At 58.3% G+C, this 18,605-nt stretch overlaps 7 protein-coding genes across 7 annotated transcripts; 6 read left to right on the forward strand and 1 right to left on the reverse strand.

Annotated features, from left to right (window-relative positions):
- Positions 1–1,938: 1,938 nt before the first annotated feature.
- ACO1O0_000785 (DUF1996 and WSC domain-containing protein) lies at positions 1,939–3,648 on the forward strand (the record flags this gene model as incomplete). Its single annotated transcript, XM_083190281.1, has 1 exon — positions 1,939–3,648. The coding sequence occupies one exon, from the start codon at positions 1,939–1,941 to the stop codon at positions 3,646–3,648; it is 1,710 nt and encodes a 569-aa protein (XP_083054140.1).
- Positions 3,649–4,561: 913 nt separating this feature from the next.
- ACO1O0_000786 (rRNA (cytosine-C5-)-methyltransferase RCM1) lies at positions 4,562–6,437 on the forward strand (the record flags this gene model as incomplete). Its single annotated transcript, XM_083190282.1, has 2 exons — positions 4,562–4,762; positions 4,830–6,437. The coding sequence occupies 2 exons, from the start codon at positions 4,562–4,564 to the stop codon at positions 6,435–6,437; spliced, it is 1,809 nt and encodes a 602-aa protein (XP_083054141.1).
- A 1,809-nt stretch (positions 6,438–8,246) lies between these two features.
- On the forward strand, positions 8,247–10,099 carry MFS2_1 (major facilitator superfamily domain-containing protein; the record flags this gene model as incomplete). Its single annotated transcript, XM_083190283.1, has 3 exons — positions 8,247–8,943; positions 9,010–9,690; positions 9,759–10,099. The coding sequence occupies 3 exons, from the start codon at positions 8,247–8,249 to the stop codon at positions 10,097–10,099; spliced, it is 1,719 nt and encodes a 572-aa protein (XP_083054142.1).
- A 1,340-nt stretch (positions 10,100–11,439) lies between these two features.
- On the forward strand, positions 11,440–11,946 carry ACO1O0_000788 (uncharacterized protein; the record flags this gene model as incomplete). Its single annotated transcript, XM_083190284.1, has 1 exon — positions 11,440–11,946. The coding sequence occupies one exon, from the start codon at positions 11,440–11,442 to the stop codon at positions 11,944–11,946; it is 507 nt and encodes a 168-aa protein (XP_083054143.1).
- An 891-nt stretch (positions 11,947–12,837) lies between these two features.
- On the forward strand, positions 12,838–14,366 carry ACO1O0_000789 (uncharacterized protein; the record flags this gene model as incomplete). The annotated part of the gene is given in 2 exon segments (XM_083190285.1): positions 12,838–12,841; positions 12,853–14,366. The coding sequence occupies 2 exon segments, from the start codon at positions 12,838–12,840 to the stop codon at positions 14,364–14,366; spliced, it is 1,518 nt and encodes a 505-aa protein (XP_083054144.1).
- A 253-nt stretch (positions 14,367–14,619) lies between these two features.
- On the reverse strand, positions 14,620–15,177 carry ACO1O0_000790 (uncharacterized protein; the record flags this gene model as incomplete). Its single annotated transcript, XM_083190286.1, has 2 exons — positions 14,620–15,113; positions 15,159–15,177. The coding sequence occupies 2 exons, from the start codon at positions 15,175–15,177 to the stop codon at positions 14,620–14,622; spliced, it is 513 nt and encodes a 170-aa protein (XP_083054145.1).
- Positions 15,178–15,911: 734 nt separating this feature from the next.
- Positions 15,912–17,959, forward strand: SCP1 (uncharacterized protein; the record flags this gene model as incomplete). Its single annotated transcript, XM_083190287.1, has 2 exons — positions 15,912–16,078; positions 16,138–17,959. 2 exons carry the CDS (start codon positions 15,912–15,914, stop codon positions 17,957–17,959), a joined length of 1,989 nt encoding a protein of 662 aa, XP_083054146.1.
- Positions 17,960–18,605: the final 646 nt, after the last annotated feature.

Genomic DNA, 18,605 nt, shown 5'->3' on the forward strand with positions numbered 1-18,605 from the left:
TCTTCGGGACTTAGCAGGCTTCTCTTCTTTTTCTTGACTGCTCCCCACCCCCCATGCGATTCAGTACGTAATTCGTATGCGCAGCATGGAATGGGCGGTCGCGGAATGATTAATACTACTATTACTAGTAGTATTGTGTGCTATCGGGACCATGTGGCGGGCATCTGACCCGAGGAAACACCTTTTTTTTTTTTGGTCTTCTGCCAGCGGCCAGGCATGTGAGATGCGCTCACCAGGCCTCGACCTTGTCTGTCGCCCACGAGGCATGTGTTTAATCCTTGTTTCTTGGTTCTTGTTCCCAGGACCTGCAACAAACACACGGAGGAGCGACAGTTTCACCAGCATCAGTTCGGCAACTCACTTTCGGAGGAGGGCCTGGAGAAGGGGGACAATGATATTCATGCCAAGGGTTTCTAGCCCCGGGTGGCTGGTGGCCCTCCCGGCCTCGTCGATATTTAGTCGATGCGGCATGGCTGGGAGCCTGGGTCTTGAGTCAGATTAACGCTGATGAGCCGCCGTGGATCGTCCCATGGGGGCCATGGACAGAACTGGGATAAGCCCGCCTGGTGTGCCTTGGTTCTTCTTCTTCAGTCCCACGCGCCGCGGTGACGTGGATCGCCATGGATGGTGGTTTGCTGGGCCCTGGCAGTGGTGGCTGCTGCCGCCCCCCTGGCCTGCTAGGTCTCAATTCGGTGCCGACGGGTGCCAGCACTTCGGCAGTCCACTACCTGGCACCATTGCTCCACCGTCGACTGGTAGGACAGAACCTCAAAACCAAGGTTAATTCTGGCAGCGGCCGTGGTGAGCGGGATTTTTCCCCGAAAGGGGGTCGCGCCGCTTCGGCTTGACTCGAGGGCTGGGTAAAGTGATAAATAAAGTGCCCAGGAGGATGCGGAGGCAGCTTTGACGGGGCACAGACGTCAGCAGCCGAGCAGCCTGCTGCCAGGAGAGAAGGTTGAGATGGTTTGAGAGGGCGCCGCTGGTGAATCATGGCGCATTGGGGTCGACCCCGGTCGCATCTGAAGCAATGAAGCACCGACGTGCAGGACACGGGACACTCAGGGCCCAAGGCGAAGGCCCAGCCCAGGGCCCAGTGGGCCACGACAGCGCCTAACCGCAACAAGGGGAGAGAGGGAGCCTCAGGGAGGATACCTGGCCATGGCGGGGAGACATCGCCCAGATCCGGGTACCGATGGCCTTTCCCACCTGGCCACTGGGCCAAGCCGGCGTCTTGGCCCCCAGCGGCTGGACCGTTTGGCCACGGCCGTCCAAAGGCAGAGGCGGTATCCGTGTGGTCGGGTGCCAACTTTTGGGGCGAAGGGCCAAGGCTCCGTCCGGTCCATGCCTCCATGGCTTCGGCGGTGGGACTGTGGGACTGTAAGACCGCAGCGCAGGTGTGCCGCCAGTGCCCAGTTTGCCCATCCATACTCGAAGGTAGACCCGTTGTACTCGTAGGGAGTAGGGTGCCTCCATGGACCATGGGCCTCTTATACATGTATCACCCCCCTTACCCTCAACCTCTCCTCGGTTTCCGCTCCCCTTGTTTCGTCTCTTCACCTACCGCATCTGCTTTTTCTTCCCCATCCATTCCCTTCCTTCTGGAGACAGCTGCTGAGCACCGTCCTCTCCTTCACTTCAAACAACTCGAACAGAGCGCCCTAGCGGTCCTGTTTCTTACCTTCCTTGCTTCACTCGTATCGGCTAGACCGACTCGACCAACAACGGACAACTACAGCTCCAACTACAACCTCAACTTCAACTGCTTGTCAGCTGTCCTTCATTCACTTATACAAAGAGGTGCTCCGGTGTCACCAGTATCAAGCGGGGTAGAAACAAACAACGAGGCGACAATACGATATAGTCCCGGTGACTGCCACCACCATTGCCTGCCAATTCTCGGCACTTCCTCTCAAAAGAGACCGACCCTCCTTCTTCACCATGAAGTACACTTATGGAGCCGCCCTGGCGGCTCTCATCGGCACCGCCGCCGCCAAGGATGACCGTACCTTTGCTGTCTTGCGCTTCAACAACAAGGCCCTCACCAAGGGCCGCATGGACCCCATCATCTCGCCCGGCCAGACCTCCCAGCACGTCCACACCGTCATGGGTGGAAGCGGATTCGGGAAGGGTGCCACTGGTGACGATCTCATGAACTCCCAGTGCAGCACCGCCAAGATCAAGGGTGACAATAGTGCCTACTGGTTCCCTTCTCTCTACTTCAAGGATCCCAACACAGGCAAGTTTGAGGACGTCGGCGTCGACTACGTCAACGTCTACTACTTCTTCGAGGCTACCGACGACGAGATCAAGGCCTTCCCCCCTGGCCTCCAGATCGTCGGCGGCAATGCTATGACCCGTACTGCTCCCCAGTCGGCCGAGACCAACCTGGACCCCAGCAAGGGCGAGATCATGAACGTCAAGTGGACATGCCCCCGTCTCGGCAACGAATACAACCCTCCCTCCTGGAAGGCCAATTCGGACGGCACCAAGTCCGGCATGGGCGATCCCATCAACAAGGGCGAGGGCGTTGGTTTCCCCGACGTCAACTGCGACGGCTACGGCTCGCCCCTCCGTGCCGATATCCACATGCCCTCCTGCTACAACCCCGAGGCTGGCCTCACCAACTACAAGAAAAACATGGCCTGGCCCGAGGACAACGGCAGCGGCAAGCTCAACTGCCCCCAGGGTTACATCCACCTGCCCCACCTCTTCTACGAGATCTACTGGGACACTCCCTCGTTCGCAGACCGGTGGACCGGCAATGCCGGCCAACAGCCCTTCGTGCTGTCGAACGGCGATGTCACCGGCTATAGCTCCCACGCCGACTTCATGGCTGGGTGGGATGAGGATCTCCTCCAGCACATCATCGACACCTGCAACGCTGGCACTGAGGGCATGGATCTTTGCCCTGGCATCAATGGTCTGAACGAGGATGACTGCACTATCCCCTCCGAGGTGGATGAGAAGGTTGAAGGTGTCCTGGATGCTCTACCTGGTCACCTGTCCCTGCTTGGCTGGTCCTTTGGCCTGGACGGCCTTGCTGACCTCGGCAAGAACGTCGACTCTGCTCCCAAGTCCACTTCTAAGACTGCTCCCTCCGCTGCCGCCTCCAAGGGTGCCGTGTTTGTCGAGAAGCCCCAGGCTACCACCTCGGTCCCGGCCCCCGCTCAGACCAAGGCGCCCACCAAGAATGCCAAGACCTTCTTCACGACCATCACCCGCACACTGCCGGCGAAGGCTGCTCCCACTGAGGATGTCAACGCCACTGGTGATGAGACTGGCGCCGTCGCGGGCTTCCAGTACGCCGGCTGCTTCCGGGACTCTGAGGCGCGCGTCCTTCGCGACATTGTCCGCCCGGACATTGGCAAGGTCAGCAACGAGAAGTGCGTCTCGCACTGCAAGGGGGCTGGTTTCCTCCTGGCCGGTACCGAGTGGAGTGGCGAGTGCTACTGCGGCAACGAGCTCCTCGGGTCGGAGCAGATTGACGAGAAGCAGTGCTCGCACCCTTGCGCCGACAACGGCACCGAGACGTGCGGTGGTGACTGGGCCCTCAGCGTCTACAGCGAGAGCGGCAAGGCGAGCATCAAGACGTCCAAGGCCCATCGCCACCTCCACGGCCACGGCCAGCGCCGCAGCCACCACTACTAAATGGGTGGCACTGCCTCTCTTTTTGTATCACGACGGGGCGTTCCTAGGTTGATCCAGGGTTCGACTGGTTTTCTTCTGAGCTGGGCAAAGGATTGGGCACGGGTTAGACCGGTATCTTGCGCACAGAAATATGTTTGTGTGGGTGTTTGATAAGGACAGGCGACACGGAAGGCATGCCTGCCAAACCGGAGTTGATGGAATCACCATGCCATTCTAGGCATTTCGCTTCTACATGTGGATTTCCCAAAAAAAAATCACATATCACAAAGTTATCTTCTCTTCTTCTTGCTCTTTAGAGATAACCATCGAGCTCCCTTTTTTATACCAATTGTCTTTTAGGTATTTCATAGGGGGCTCGGTCTTGGATCTTCGGGCCAACCCCTTTTCCAATAGGGGAAGGGGGTTTTGTTTTTTTTTCTTTTGGGATTTTTAGGTTAAAATTTATGGATACCCACGGAGTGCCTCCACGGGCTAGACAGGAGAATGGAACATGAATTCATGAGCTCGGCGTCTATTTTTGAGTGTGATGTGATGGATGGTCCTGCTTGAGTAACGTGTAAGTCAATATCTACTGCAGGTTCTAGTAGTACTGTATCAATGATGCCCACAGAACCACGACGTACACGATCTGTAACTCAGCCATGCCGTTCTATTCACTACGACGCAAACCCAATGGAAAGCTATCATATTGATTCATTGGTATATTGATGTGGTCTTATCTTCCATTTCACTCTTGGGCATGTTAAAAGTTATAGGTCCCCAGCCCATCCTCACTATACGGCTAAACTGCGGTTGAATATTTTCCTTCCATATTCTCACGTACCTCATCCTTGACCTCAAGATTTCCTCAACCCGACTTTCAACACCCAACTTCTCTCTTGCGGCCAACATTGGCACCTCGAGGTCCCGCGACATGTCGCTGTACCATGAGGCAGCCGAGTTCCTACAGCCGTCGCCCTCCGAGGGCGGCAGCCTGAAGGCGAGAGTCTTCCGAAGGAAGGACCTGAAGTCACCGCCCAACCAGCTATACGCCCTGGTGCTCGAGACGGCCAAATGGAGCGGCGTGCTGAAGGAGGTGATTGAGAGGGCTGAGATACTGCGGCATGAACGGAAGGTATCTACTCATTTATTTATCCATTACAAAGCTCCCCTCTTGTCAACATTTGCTGACCGAGTCTTAGCTGACACCCGCGCTCTCACTGCTGCTGGTGCATGACCTGCTCCTCGCAAAGGGTGGCATCGCCCTGCCCCAGAGCCACGGCCTGCGGCAGAGCATAGACCGCCACAAGGGAAGACTCAGCTCCGAGTTCACCCTGGCGCGCCTGCGCCGCAAGGCCCCGACCGTGGACGCCCTGAGGGAGCAGGTCGAACGGGCGTCGGCCGGCGAGGAGGCCGAGTACCCGCGCTGGGTGCGCGTCAACGCCCTCAAGAGCACCATCGAGGACGAGCTCAAGACGACGTTTGCGCACTTTGCGCGCGCCACCAGCCTCCAGGACGTCATCACGGCGGCCGGCAAGTCCGTCTACATCGACCCGCACGTCCCGGGCCTCCTGGCCGTCACGCAAGGCGCGGACCTGACAAGGACCGAGGCCTACGCGTCGGGCAGGATCATCCTGCAGGACAAGGCGTCGTGCTTCCCCGCGTACCTGCTGGACCCGCGGAGCGAGGACGGCGACGTGGTGGACGCGTGCGCCGCGCCCGGCAACAAGACGACGCACCTGGCGGCCATACTGCACGCGCACCGCCCGGGGTTCGAGAGCAGCCCGCAGGCCGTCTACGCGTTCGAGAAGGACGCCAAGCGCGCGCAGACGCTGGACAAGATGGTGCGCGTCGCGGGCGCGAGGGGCACGGTCAAGATCGGGCCCGGCCAGGACTTCCTCCAGGTAGACCCACGCGCCGCCAAGTACAAGGACGTGGGCGCCCTGCTGCTGGACCCGAGCTGCTCGGGGAGCGGGATCGTGGGGAGGGACTCGATGCCCGAGGTTCACTTCCCCGAGGCGGTGGATGCGGGCAAGGCGAAGAAGGGGTCACAGGGGAAGAAATCTACGAATATTAATGCCCGCAAGAGGAAGCACGGGGAGGTGGCCGGGGCGGCGGAAGCAGCAGCGGTGGAGGACGAGGGCAAGATCCTCAGGGACGACGAGGGCAACGAGACGGTAGTCAAGTCGGAGAAGGACCTCAAGGCGCGGCTGGAGGCGCTGTCGGCGTTCCAGCTGACGCTGCTGCTCCACGCGTTCGAGTTCCCCGCGGCGAGGAAGGTGACGTACTCGACGTGCTCGATCCACGTGGAGGAGAACGAGAACGTCGTCATGGCGGCGCTGGGTTCGGACGTGGCGCGGCGGAGAGGGTGGCGGATCCTCCGGAGGGCAGACCAGGTGGGCGGGATGAGGGACTGGCCGGTCAGGGGCCTCCCGGAGGCTTGCGGGGAGGACGGGGACGTGGCGGAGGGGTGCATACGGTCTTACAAGGGCGATGGGCGTGGGGTCATGGGCTTCTTCGTGGCTGGGTTTGTGAGGACAGGCGAGGAGGAGGAGGATGATGATGGTGGTGATGGTGGGGATGGCGGCGAGGGGCCGTATTTACGGGACGAGGACGGAGGGATTGTGAGGGACGTGCTGGGGATGCCGGTACTGAAGTCGACGGGGTTGCCTGTGTCGCTGGAGGCAAGAGATGACGACGGAGATGGTGTAAGCGAGGCTGCGGAATCGGACGAGAGCGTCAGCAGCGCCGAGACAAGCGATGGCAGTAGTGATGACGGGGAGGAGGAGTGGGACGGGATCGGGGATTAGATACCTCCGTATCCACAGCGTTTAATCGCCGCTACAGAAGATGAATCATGCTAGTAATACATACCTTACGGATAATACTATGTACGAGTATTAGCACGTAGGTACGTACTCAGAATATTAATCGCCTTGAAAACATAGTGGAAGTACGTACGTCTCGAGGTTTATGCATACATCAACTCGTAGTACGTAACTAGATTTAATCTCAATTACTACTCGTAGTACCCAGTAGGCCGTATACTTCCTTCCACTTATATTAATCATCCATACGGAGTACGAGTACTATACGATGTTTCTACTAATGCTATGCACGGATACTACTTATACGGGCGAACCCCCGTTTTTGGAGACGATCAAAAAGCGTAGATACCTGGGGTCTCTGCGGAGTAAACGGTATTGAGATCTTTCCCGATCGCCTGAAAGAACATGGTCTGTCAAGAGCCTGTCTAGCACCTTCCGCCGTCTCCAAAAACGGGCGTACTACATAGTACTACCCCGACCGAGGATCATCTACCGCTAGCAATTAGATGGCGCTACGGATACAGGCCAAAGCGTTTGTAAGCATGTTACTACTAGTGCTCACGTTTTTTCCTCCTTTAATTTTTCCTTTTTTTTTTTCTTCCTTTCGGTAACAGCGTGCCGGGCAGGAGGCCTGCACAGCTCGGGCTGGCCCGTGCACATCAGCTATGGGCCTATGGCAGCCTCCAGGCCTGATAGTCTAACCAACAAACTCTGCGCGATATCCGTAGCGTCATCCTTATGTTATCTAAGCGGGTGGATTTCATCCACTGTCATCCCGAATCCCGCCTGGAAGGTCAGATCTGGCCCCCCAGCCCTGAGCACGTAAGACGGGACGGGCGTACTCGTATTACATAGTACGTTGTCAGTGGCCAGTATTCGCACGGAACAAAAGTCGTATCCGTGACGTAGAATTGCGTGCCATTTGCCTGCTTTGCCAAGATCACACAGCGCATGACATCCACATGTGTTGGGTAAGGGAAACGGTATGTACGTACATAGTACGTGCTCTTAGACAGTGTGGTCATGCTTGAAATGCAGCTGAGCAGCGGCGTTGAACGGTCCACGTGGAAATTTGCACAGGACGATACCCTGTGGCGCCCAATCAAGTCCTGGTGTGCCCACCTGTAATGTACTACATAGTATGTACTAGTACGTAGTATAAGCGAGTGCGGATACTACTACGGAGTAGTACTAGTACTATTAGGCTGTCCCGTTGTGGCCACAGGCCAAGTCCGGCCTAAAGCCGTCGGATCGCAGAATCGCGAGCATCCCACTCGCGCGAATCGTGCATGGCACAGGACGTGCCGGGGTTGGGAATCTCTTGGCCCAATCCCGACCGCCACGTCGGACATTTTCTTGCTTCATCGGTTGATGAAACTCCCAAACCGTAGGCGGTCCGCAGCCAAAACCGCCCAACCCCTGCTGTCACAGTGCCGAAGCTCCGTGAAGCCCCCACCCGTGAGTCGATTCCTTGCCTCTTTCTTACTCGGTTCTGATGTCTTAGATTAAAAATGCCCCAATGAGATTATGAGTCGCATTCCTGCGGGGCGGCTTGGGGTGCGGGTTTGGCGGGTTTCTTCTGGCGGCCGTTAGCCCGGTCCTGCTGGGGAAGGCTCCGGATCCGTGTATGTATTAAAACCACTGGATTGCTCCTTCCCCTTGGTGCACGGTCCCGTGCTTTGGATCTTCAACCAGGCTCCAGCCGCGAAACTGCGAAACTGCGAAACTGCGACGCGACAGTCTCTTTCTTGGTCAGCGCGAACCGGAAGAACCCAGACCAGACTGTCCAAGATGGCCGTCTCCCCTCCCGCGCCGTCGCCCTCCTCGTCGTCTGCGTCGGCCACCGCCACTGAAGCCGACGTTGAGGCCCAGCGTCCCAGCGCCATCACCAAGACCACCAACACCAAGGTCTCGTACTTCCACACCCTCATCGACCAGGCTGGCATCACCGACGATGTCCTCGCCCACGAGTATGAAGGTCATGGGACCGTCGAGTCGCCCTATCTCGTCGAGTTCCTCCCCGGCGACCGCTACAACCCCATGAACTTCGCCAAGCCCCGCAAGTGGTATATCTCCATCGTCCAGGCCGTCGCTACTCTGTCCGTCTCTTTCGCCAGCTCTGCCTTCTCTGGCGGCATGGGCGATGTCATCACCTACTTCGATATCTCCTCCGAGGTCGCCATCCTCGGCGTCTCCATGTTCGTCCTGGGCTTCGCCATCGGCCCGCTCTTCTGGGCGCCCCTCTCTGAGATGTACGGCCGCCAGAAGCTCTTCTTCTTCACCTACATGGCCCTGACTGCCTTCAACGCTGGTGCTGCCGGCGCCCCCAACGTCCAGTCCATGATCATCCTGCGTTTCTTCGCTGGTGCCTTTGGCTCTTCGCCCCTGACCAATGCCGGCGGCGTCATTGCCGACATGTTCACTGCAAATGAGAGAGGTATTGCCACGAGTATCTTTGCCATGGCGCCTTTCCTCGGTCCTGCCATCGGTGAGTGAACCTCCCTGTACCCCCTTTTCCTCTCCTCTTCTTTTTTTTTTCTGACAGTGCGAACAGGCCCTATCGCTGGTGGTTTCCTCGGCCAGGCCTCTGGCTGGCGCTGGGTCCAGGGCATGATCACCATCTTCACCGGTGTCGTCTGGATCATCAGCACCCTCAGCTACCCCGAGACCTACGCCCCCGTGCTCCTGGAGCAGCGCGCCAAGGCCCTGTCCAAGAAGACGGGCAAGCAGTACATCTCCAAGCTCGACGCGGGCCGCCCTCCGCAGACCATGGGCGCCAAGTTCAAGGTGGCCCTCCTGCGCCCCTGGGTCCTGCTCTTTGTGGAGCCCATTGTCCTGCTCACCTCCATCTACATGGCCATCATCTACGGAACGCTGTACCTCTGCTTCGCCGCCTTCCCCATCGTCTTCCAGCAGGGCCGCGGTTGGGGTCCCGGCATCGGTGGTCTTGCCTTCATCGGTATCGCCGTGGGCATGCTGATCGCCACGTTTGGGACCATGATCGACAACAAGCGCTATGCCCGCGTTGCCGCCTCGTACGGCGGCATGGCACCGCCCGAGGCTCGTCTGCCCCCCGGCCTGGTTGGCTGTGTCCTGATTCCCGTCGGAATGTTCTGGTTCGCGTGGACCAACGGTGCCGATATCCATTGGGCCGTTTCCATCGTTGGTTCTGGTTTCTTCGGCGCTGGAATTGTCCTCGTCTTCCTCTCCCTGATGAACTATCTCATTGATTCATGTAAGTCATTTCCTCTTCTTTTTGATATTTTGCCTTGGAGGAGAGCCAAGTACTAACCCCGTCATCAGACATCATCTACGCCGCCTCAGTCCTGGCCGCCAATTCGGTCCTCCGTTCCCTCTTTGGCGCTGCTTTCCCTCTCTTTACGACTTACATGTACAAGGACCTCGGCATCCACTGGGCCAGCTCGATACCCGCCTTCCTGGCTGTGGCCTGTGTCCCCTTCCCCTTCCTCTTCTACCGCTACGGCGAAAAGATCCGCGCCAAGTGCAAGTACACGTCCGAGGCGTCCAACGTGCTGCAACAGATCATGGCCAAGCACCAGACAGACGCGGGCGGCCATGGCGACGAGAACGGCATGGCCGAGATTGAGCTGGAGAGGACCCGGAGCAGCGCCTACCCCCACTGAGAGAGGGGAGTGCTGGATCTTGTGTCGAATTTTTTAGCCTTTCTTGTCATATATTCGGGCATGGGAACGGCGCAAGGGTTGAAATTTTCTAGTTGGCTGTATATGAGGCAGCCTATCATGCTGTGTTGTTGAGCAAGATACACCGGCATATTACCACTCCTACGGGTAGACGGGCGAGCCCCCAAATTTCCTAGACGAATACATAAACATAATAGATCAACTCCTTATTCTCACTTCCTTGCTACGCTATCTGATTCTGGTGCTACGTAACAGGATAAGCCCGTTTGGGATTATCGATGGGTGACAGGGGTGAGTGAGACACGTAGTACTACTACCTACTACTTATTAGTTCCGAGTTTACTACCTGGCAATAAGGACAACCACGCAACAACATCGCCAATAATAACAACAGCAATGATGGCGATGGGCAAAACATAATCCAGCAAGATTGAGTCCGCGTACGCCATTTCCCCAATACCATACTTGTGTACATGTTTTGTCCCTCGAATTGTGAGGCGGTATTTGCCGAATAGTGCCTGCCTCAGCAATAGTGTGAGGATGACCTATCCAGCTCTACGGCAGGTGGCGTCAGCAAAAAGGGGTCACAGAAGTACCTGCACTTCTTCAGGGAATGAGAAGCCCGAGGGAGGAGTAGTATTGTAGAGTGGAAAGCACTGGCCATGCCCCTGGTTTCAACTTGGGCTATGTCCTCCTTTCTTCACCCCGATGGAGCGCCGTCCCCATGCAAAGGGACAAAGACTAGCAGTCTCCTCCCACGTACCCTCCTGCCCAGACATCCAGATACCAGAAAGATGCCTGGAAACTTCTCTTCACACCTGCGGCAGATGGGCGTATAGTTCCATTGTTCCTGCCCCTGGCAACGAACCCCCACGACAGCCACTCGACCTTGATCGCATCATGAGTTCCACGTTTAAGAAGACTGTGTGGCTTTAGAAAGAGTTTACCAGGACAAAGTTGCCTAAGAGATGGGAAGACTTTCTGGATGTTTATTGTTCAAACTCTCCTATATATTGCCCCTATCTCCCTTCCCACTCGGACTGAACTGCTTCACTCTCACAACTACCATCTGCCCACCCATCTTTTTCAAGCATCCAGATTCAGCTACACATCTTTGTCTCACAGCTACTATCTACATACTCACCCTGTTCAACAACCCGTATCACACGTAAGTAAGGATATCCCACGAGCAGAACTAGATGAAAAAAAAAAGAAGAAGAAGAAGAAGAAGAAGAGGGACAGTACTTACTCACACGCAGCCCGCAGACAACAGACAAACAACAACAACAACAAGACGCAACACAGGTTCACCACAAACTAGGATGCTGGACGAGGAGCGTCTTTACGCCTGGCTGGATCAGCAGCTCAGCTTCGTGCAAGTCAGGCCCCACCACCTGGAGGCCCTCGGGCTCCCGGTGGAAGATATCCTGGGCCCGGTGGAGCGTCTCGTGGTCACCGGGAAGGACGGGGCGAGTTACGACGTCGAACCGCCCTGGAAGGGGGAGGGGGAGGGCTCCCGGAAGGGGTCCTCCCACAGGGAGGTGGAGGAGGTCTCGAGCATGGAGGAGGGATCTAGCACGGGGGCTCCCGACACGGAGGAGGCTAGTATGAAGCAAGCCCAACCCGAACGGCTCCACCAAGTGGGCGGTTGGGTCCCGGAAGCCGAGATCCCGGAGGATCTAACCCTCGAGCTAGTCACCCTGCCGGATGGGCGCAGGGTGCTGGTCAAGAGGAAGCAGTCAAGCCCACCCTCCCCGGATGGAAGCAGTGACGGTTATGACTTGCTTAACAAGGTTGTGCTTGGGGAGCCTCATGAGACAGAATCATGACATACAAACATGTTTTCTCACATTAAACGAAAAGCGGTTCCTCGTTTGCCTTCCCTTTGGATTCTGGTACTCGCGATTCTTTCTCTTCCTTAGACACCAATTGTCTCGGCATTCATAGGTTGTACTTTACTTAACAGGATAGCCCCCAGGTTCCCTTTGCCCCTCGCGGGGCGGCACGGCGTTAAACAGTAAAACAAACAAACAAACGAAAAGCCCATGATGACTATACATAGTACCCGTGAATGAAACTCCGAGCCCAAGTGCATGTATGCCTTCTACTTAGTGATCTGCGTTATAATTTACCCCTAAAGATCACCCAAATTGGACGTTCGATCCCGACTCAGTACTCTCCAACACGGTAATTTGTCTGTTCCGGAAACGAGATGGAAATCTGACTTGGGTGAATGAGGAAGATGCGGAGGTAACAGGGAGAAGGAGAGAGGATACCTACGTACCTGGTACTAGTGCCAGCGCCACAGCCCCGGGTTTGTCTTACCCCACTCACCAGCCACAAGACATTAAGCACCTCCGCCTTTCCCCGTCGCGTCCAACGTCCTATTACCATCCACGTCAACGCGTTAAGTCTCCAAACCCTCTAGCACCCCCATCGCCTCGACCGCCGAGCCGCGAGACCATGCAAGCCATGGCTTCATCCTCGCCCTTGAGCTCATTATCCCATTCAACATCCTTCTACTCGCTGCCAGAAGGCAACTCGACCTTGACCACCGCCAGCAGCCCCCTCCATCCACACCCCTGTCCTTACCGCGATGCGCGACAGCTCCCGCGCGAACTGAAGCAGCACTGTCAGATCTTCCTCGAGGAGCAGCTTTGTAAGTCCGCCTCCACTCCAGTCGGCTTCGCCCGCGCCATCCATGCTCCCGAGTGCTGACCATGAGTCTTGTTTAGATAGCTGCGCCATCAACCTCCTCAACAGCGTCCTCGGCGCCGGCACTTCGCGACGGGGGATAAGCATCGCTAAGCCCGCGCCTGTCCCCCCCGCTAGCCACCTCTCCCTCCTCACCACACTCACCATCCATCCTCTTCACACGACCCGCGTCGACAAGCCCGACTACCTCGACGTCCCCTCCCAGGCCCTCGACTACCTGCGCAACCTCCTCGCCCTCGTCGGGCCCCTCAACGCCGACTTCCGCACCGCCTTCCAGTTCCACCACACGGCTCGCTGGAACCGCCGCGGTGAGTATCACATCCACGGGAACAATAGCGATGCTTCTGAAGGCGACGAAGACCGCGACGAGGACCGCCTCTCGGGCAGGCTTGCCAACCAGGGAAGCCTGTGGAACAGGGGGCAGGATTTCTGGTCCACCCTGGGCTGGGCATTTAACTGCAGCACCCTGTACCCCCACCGCTGGCGGTACTGGAAAGTCTGGCTGGAGTTCATGCTAGATGTGCTGGAGTCGGACTGGAACGAGCGGGAACGGCTCGACCTGGAGGCGCATCAGGCACAGGGCGATGCCGGAGACGCGCCCCTGACGTCAAGGGGAGAATCCATCATATCCATGTACATGGATCAGCAGAGCGGCCGGCGGGGCAGCTTCAAAGTCATCATCAAGGCTCTCCTCGCCGACGGCGGCAGCATCTCGTCGACGTCATTCCGGGAGATTTTCGACAAGGAGCCGCGGGGCCGCAAGAAGGAGTCCAAGAAGCGCAAGCGCGAGGCTCTGGACCTGGAGAATGACAAGTTTGGCGACTACTTCGACGACGACTCCATCTCGTCCGGCGCCTCGGAGCCTCCGACCCCGCAGAAACCCCGGGACCAGAGGAAAAAGACGTCATTTGGGTCGTCGCACCCGGGGCTAGTCGAATCCATCCACCTTCGGTTGCGACTGTTCAAGCTCCTGTCGCTTGCCACTTACACGCTAAGCCAACCCCGAGAGCTTCACGAACTGTACGATGAATTCTCCGCGGCAATCAAGCTGCTGCCTCTTGAGCTCTTCTCCCTGTTTGTCTCACAACGGACGAACCCTCTGCTGCCCGAGACCCATGTTACCATCCTCAAGGAGCTCTTTCGCCTGCTGCTGCCTGCATCACACAAAGACCCTAGGAAGGTCGACCCCGATGGCGAGGCCATTGGATCTTTGTCAAGCCTCATGCTGGAAAAGTGCTTCGTCATGCACCCGGCGAACACGGCTGCCATTGAGGACAATGCCAAACTGTCTCTAGTGGTCGAGAGCGCGATACAGCTGCTCTGGAAGTGCGATTCGATTACTTATACCGACGACTTTGTGGGCGCTGTGGAAAAAGGCATCGCGGCCCGAGAGACAAAGACGAAGAAGAAGAGGACGGGCCGAGGCAAGACGGACCCCGGCGACGTGCTAGCACAAGAGGTGCTGAGCAACTCTGCCGATCGGCTGCGGCTGTTGCTTGGAGCGCTGGAGGCAACAGCTGAGGCGGAGACGTAGACCAATTTCAGCGCGACATGAGCAATGACGGCGTTGGTATCAAGCTTTCCAAGCGTGTTGGCGTTATTGGGTGGTCACGGGTAACGGTTTATTTGGGACAATGATTCCCCCTGGGCAATGGTAATGTTGGACTGTTTGTTCACCGGTTGGGCTGTAGTAGGTATATTGTACAGGTAGGCATGCATAGGGAGCCGTGCCACACAAAAAGACGCCCGTCTATCGGGCCATAATGTACACGCTAATGATACATCTCTCATTTCTTGCTTGGTGTTGGAGCCCACGCTTCCGGCTGCCACTTCTCACTCGGGCCCCGAGCTTTGGCTTGGCCCCATGGATCCTGATCCGCCTGCTTGCTATGGCTCTCGGTCGGTGAGCCCTGGGCCGCCGCGCTCTTCCCATCGCTCTTGGACTGGCCAGGACCCGCCATCCCGGCCCCCTCGAGCGACGGCACCGGCTGGCCCGTCGCCGCCCCGGGGGCGTCTGTCAGACGCGGCTTGGCCTCCCAGCGGGCGTCGGCCGCGGCGGCGAGCTGCTTCATGCGGGCCTGGCGCACGAGGTCCTGGCGCTGCTCGGCGACCGAGGGCGGGTCCTGGCGCGTGTACCGCAGCCACTGGTGCCACTGCGGGCTGATGCGCACGTCGGAGTAGTGCGTCGAGCGCGGGTACTTGACGATGCGGCGCAGGCGTTCGGTTGCGGCCGTGCCGGCGATGCGGAACTCCCAGTAGGTGTTGCCGTTGAGGTCAACGCCTGGAGAAAAGGGGCGGGGGGGTTGATGTCAGCAGGGATAGATACACGGAAGGTGATGGAACATGGTCTGGTTGGAGGAGGAAGAGTGAACATACCGGCGAGGAAATGTCGGCGCCAGGGCAGGCGGAGAGCTTTCCACCTGTGCCATGCTTGCGCGATGAGACCTGGGGGCTTTGTCGTCATGAATGCGATGGCCCTCCACGGCACGTTGTGGGAGGAGAGGACATGGGGAGGATGCGAGGTGGGTAGGATTTTTCTATCGACGAGGACGGTATCCGTGCTATCGATGAAGTCAGGATGCGGTGGCAGTAAGGTGGTGCGCCACACATTTTCTCGAGTGCAGACGCCACAGTGTCTGGGAGGTGTCTGCACCAGCCACCCCAACCCACGTCATTGGCTTGCGCCCCTGGGGATTTGGCGAGTTGGTGGGGTGCCACTGGAGGGCTACTGGCGGGTCGCAACCCCGACGTCTTTCAGGCTGATGCGTGAGCAATTCAACCTGGATCCTTTACTCCTCCAATCTCGTCTCTCTCCTCGACTCGTCCTCTCCAATTACTTACTACCCCGTCCTACGTCGAACTACCGCCTCTAAAATTCAAAGTGCCTGGGACCTGTTATGCGCCACATACCAGCGCAGTCAAAGACCGTTTCAACCCCGCGACAGCATTCCGATCGACCTGTTGCCAGCCCAACACACCGGCTGCCGACTCAAGCCAACAGCCAACCTCCTCAGCACCGAGCCCATTGAGAAGCACACCCTGACCTCGCCCACCCGCTGAATGACAAGATAGGCCCATCATGGCGTCGGTCTCGTCCTTGGATAAAGACCTGCGCAAAGTGCGCCTCGACAAGTTCACACCCGCCGCTGCCAACGAGGCGCGGTCGTGGATCGAGGATGTCCTCGGCGAGAAGCTACCGTCACCCGACCTCCTCGAGGGGCTCAAGGATGGAGTTGCCCTCTGCAAGTGAGTCTCTGTCGCTGTAGCTGGGCTGTAGATGTGTGTTTACTAACAGCCGTGGCCAGGCTCGTCAATCTTGCGATCCCCCCGCCCGGCGTCAAGTTCAAGCGATCTGCCATGCCCTTCGTCCAGATGGAGAACATCTCCATCTTCCTGCGCGCGTGCCAGGCCCCGCCCCTAAACCTCCACCAGCACGACACCTTCCTCACCGTCGACCTCTACGAGCAAAAGGACCCCGCCCAGGTCCTCCAATGTCTCGGAGCATTCAGCCGCGCCGCCAACGCCGTCAACCCGAGCAGGTTCCCCGCCGTCATCGGTCCCAAGACCCGAGCCGGGGTTGTCACCCCCCAGGGCACCGGGCCCGCAACCCCGGCGCGCAACCGCGGCATATCCGTCACCAGCAACACGTCGTCGTCATACGGCGGATCTAGGCCCGTCTTCCCTCACCGAACCGGCGATTCGGGATCCGGGCGGCGCAGCCCCGCCAAGAGCCCGACGAGCGGCCCCGAGTCCCCCGGCCCGGTCAGTAGCTGGAGCAAGAAGGCGCACGAGGGCTCGACGTCGCCGGCGTGGAACATTGCCCAGTACGGCTACATGGGCGGCGCCAGCCAGGGGAACCTGGGGATTGCGTTTGGCGCGCGGAGGCAGATCACCACCTCTGCGCCCAAGGTCCCGAGCCTGGCGGAGAAGGAGCGTATGCGCAAGGAGAAGGAGGCCGAGGAGCAGCGCCAGAGGCAGGCCGCCAAGGAGGAGGAGGAGAGGCGCCGGCAAGCCGAGCTGGAGGCCGAGGAGGAACGTGCCCGGCTGGAGGAAGAACGTAGGTGGGAGGCAGAAACCCGACGGCTGAGAGAAGAGGAACGGCGCAAAGCGGAGGAAGAAAAGCGGAAATGGGAGGAAGAAGAACGGCAGTGGAAGCTCACGGAAGAGCGGCGTCGCAAAGAAGAAGAGGCCGCCGAAAAACGACTGGAGGCTGAGCAACGCGGCACTCGTAGTCACAGCGATGTGAAGCTCCGTGGGCAGTTCCTCAGCCAGTACCAAGCCGAGCAAGAGAAGAGCGGCGACAACGACGGCGGGTACCGTAACAGGGTTCAGGAACTTGAGAAGGAGCTCGAGCTAGCCCGGCAGCGCGAGGCCGAATACGAGCGGGAGCGGCAAGGCAGAGAGAGGCGCCCTGCGCCAGTCAACGACGATGCCAAGGCGCGGGCCAGATCTAGGAGCCGCGCCGCAGGAGAGCCAAGCCGTCAGGACTCGTACGTGAAGGGCGAGCGTGAGTTCCTGCACACGCAATGGACTCATCACCAAGACAAGATCAGGGAGGAAACCCCCGAGCCGGTATCGTCTCCTCCACTCCCCACTCGTTCGCCGCGCCCCCTGCCCGAGCCGATCACGACGCCCAAGGTTAAGAGCCCCAACGGTGGTGGTCGCCCGCTGCCAGACCCCGCAAAGTACGTATCGCCCCCGAGGGCACCGCAGAACCGAACGGACCGGTACCTGGCCTCCAACCCAGCGCCCGCCCCGGCAGCGCCCCAGCAGACGTACTCGCGTGAGCTCGCCGGGACGGCGGAGCAGGACGCCGAGGACCGCCGGCGCGTCCAGAGCCAGACCAAGACCAAGGCGGGCGGCTTGGCGTCCAAGTCGCTCCTCGAGCGCGAGATGGAGATGGAGCGCGAGCGCCAGCGCGAGTGGGAGGAGGCGCAGAAGGAGACGGCCGCGGCGGCGCGTGGCGGTGATGGCGTCGACGGCATTGGTGGGGGGATCGACGGGCGCTGGGATGTGAGCCAGTGGAGCGGGTTCACGGGTGGTGACAGCCAGAATAAAGGGGGCACGGGCATCGGTGCTGGCAGGAGGCAGATTGTTGGACCGCGGCCTCTTCCTGGGTCTAAGTGAGTAGGGGGATGTTGCTGTCCGTGGTTACCTGGGTAGGTAGTTGGATCGGAGTTGTGTCTCCAAGCGAGTCGAGCGATGCCTAGTTCATAGAGCCCTGATTATCCGCTATATCACCAAAACCTTTTCCTTGCTACACGAGTCTGGCTTGCCCCCCCCCCTCCCCCAACGACCAGGGGCATCTAGGGAACCCAGAATTGATTATCGCTACGAGGTTCCAGTCAACGCAATCATACGGGGAAGAGATCCAGTCCCTCCAGGCCACTTTTGGCAGCAACTGTACTATCTATCACCCTGTTGTGTGTGTTTGTTACCTACCTACCTAGTAATAGTAGAAGCTTCTTCTACCTCTAAGCTACCAGACCGAGGCAGATTGGGCAAGGCAGGTGTCAAAGGGTCCCTGGCGGCAGGAACAAAGCGTTGGATACCGAAGTAGTACTGAGTACTAGTTAGTACGTACATATTTAAACGCCGGGTGGGTTCGGACCTGGTCAGGCCATAGAGAAGTAAGTACGGAGTACAACACAACACATCTTTGTCTCCTCCGTACAGTCTTTGCCTTTCGCCTTTTCGAACAAGTTCTTGTTTTCCTCATTAAATTTATATACAGACCTCTTCTGCCCACCAGTCTCTGTGATTAAGCTCTGCG

Source organism: Amphichorda felina (genome assembly GCF_050947745.1).
Source record: "Amphichorda felina strain 45539 chromosome Unknown scaffold_1, whole genome shotgun sequence".
NCBI lineage: Eukaryota > Fungi > Ascomycota > Sordariomycetes > Hypocreales > Bionectriaceae > Amphichorda > Amphichorda felina.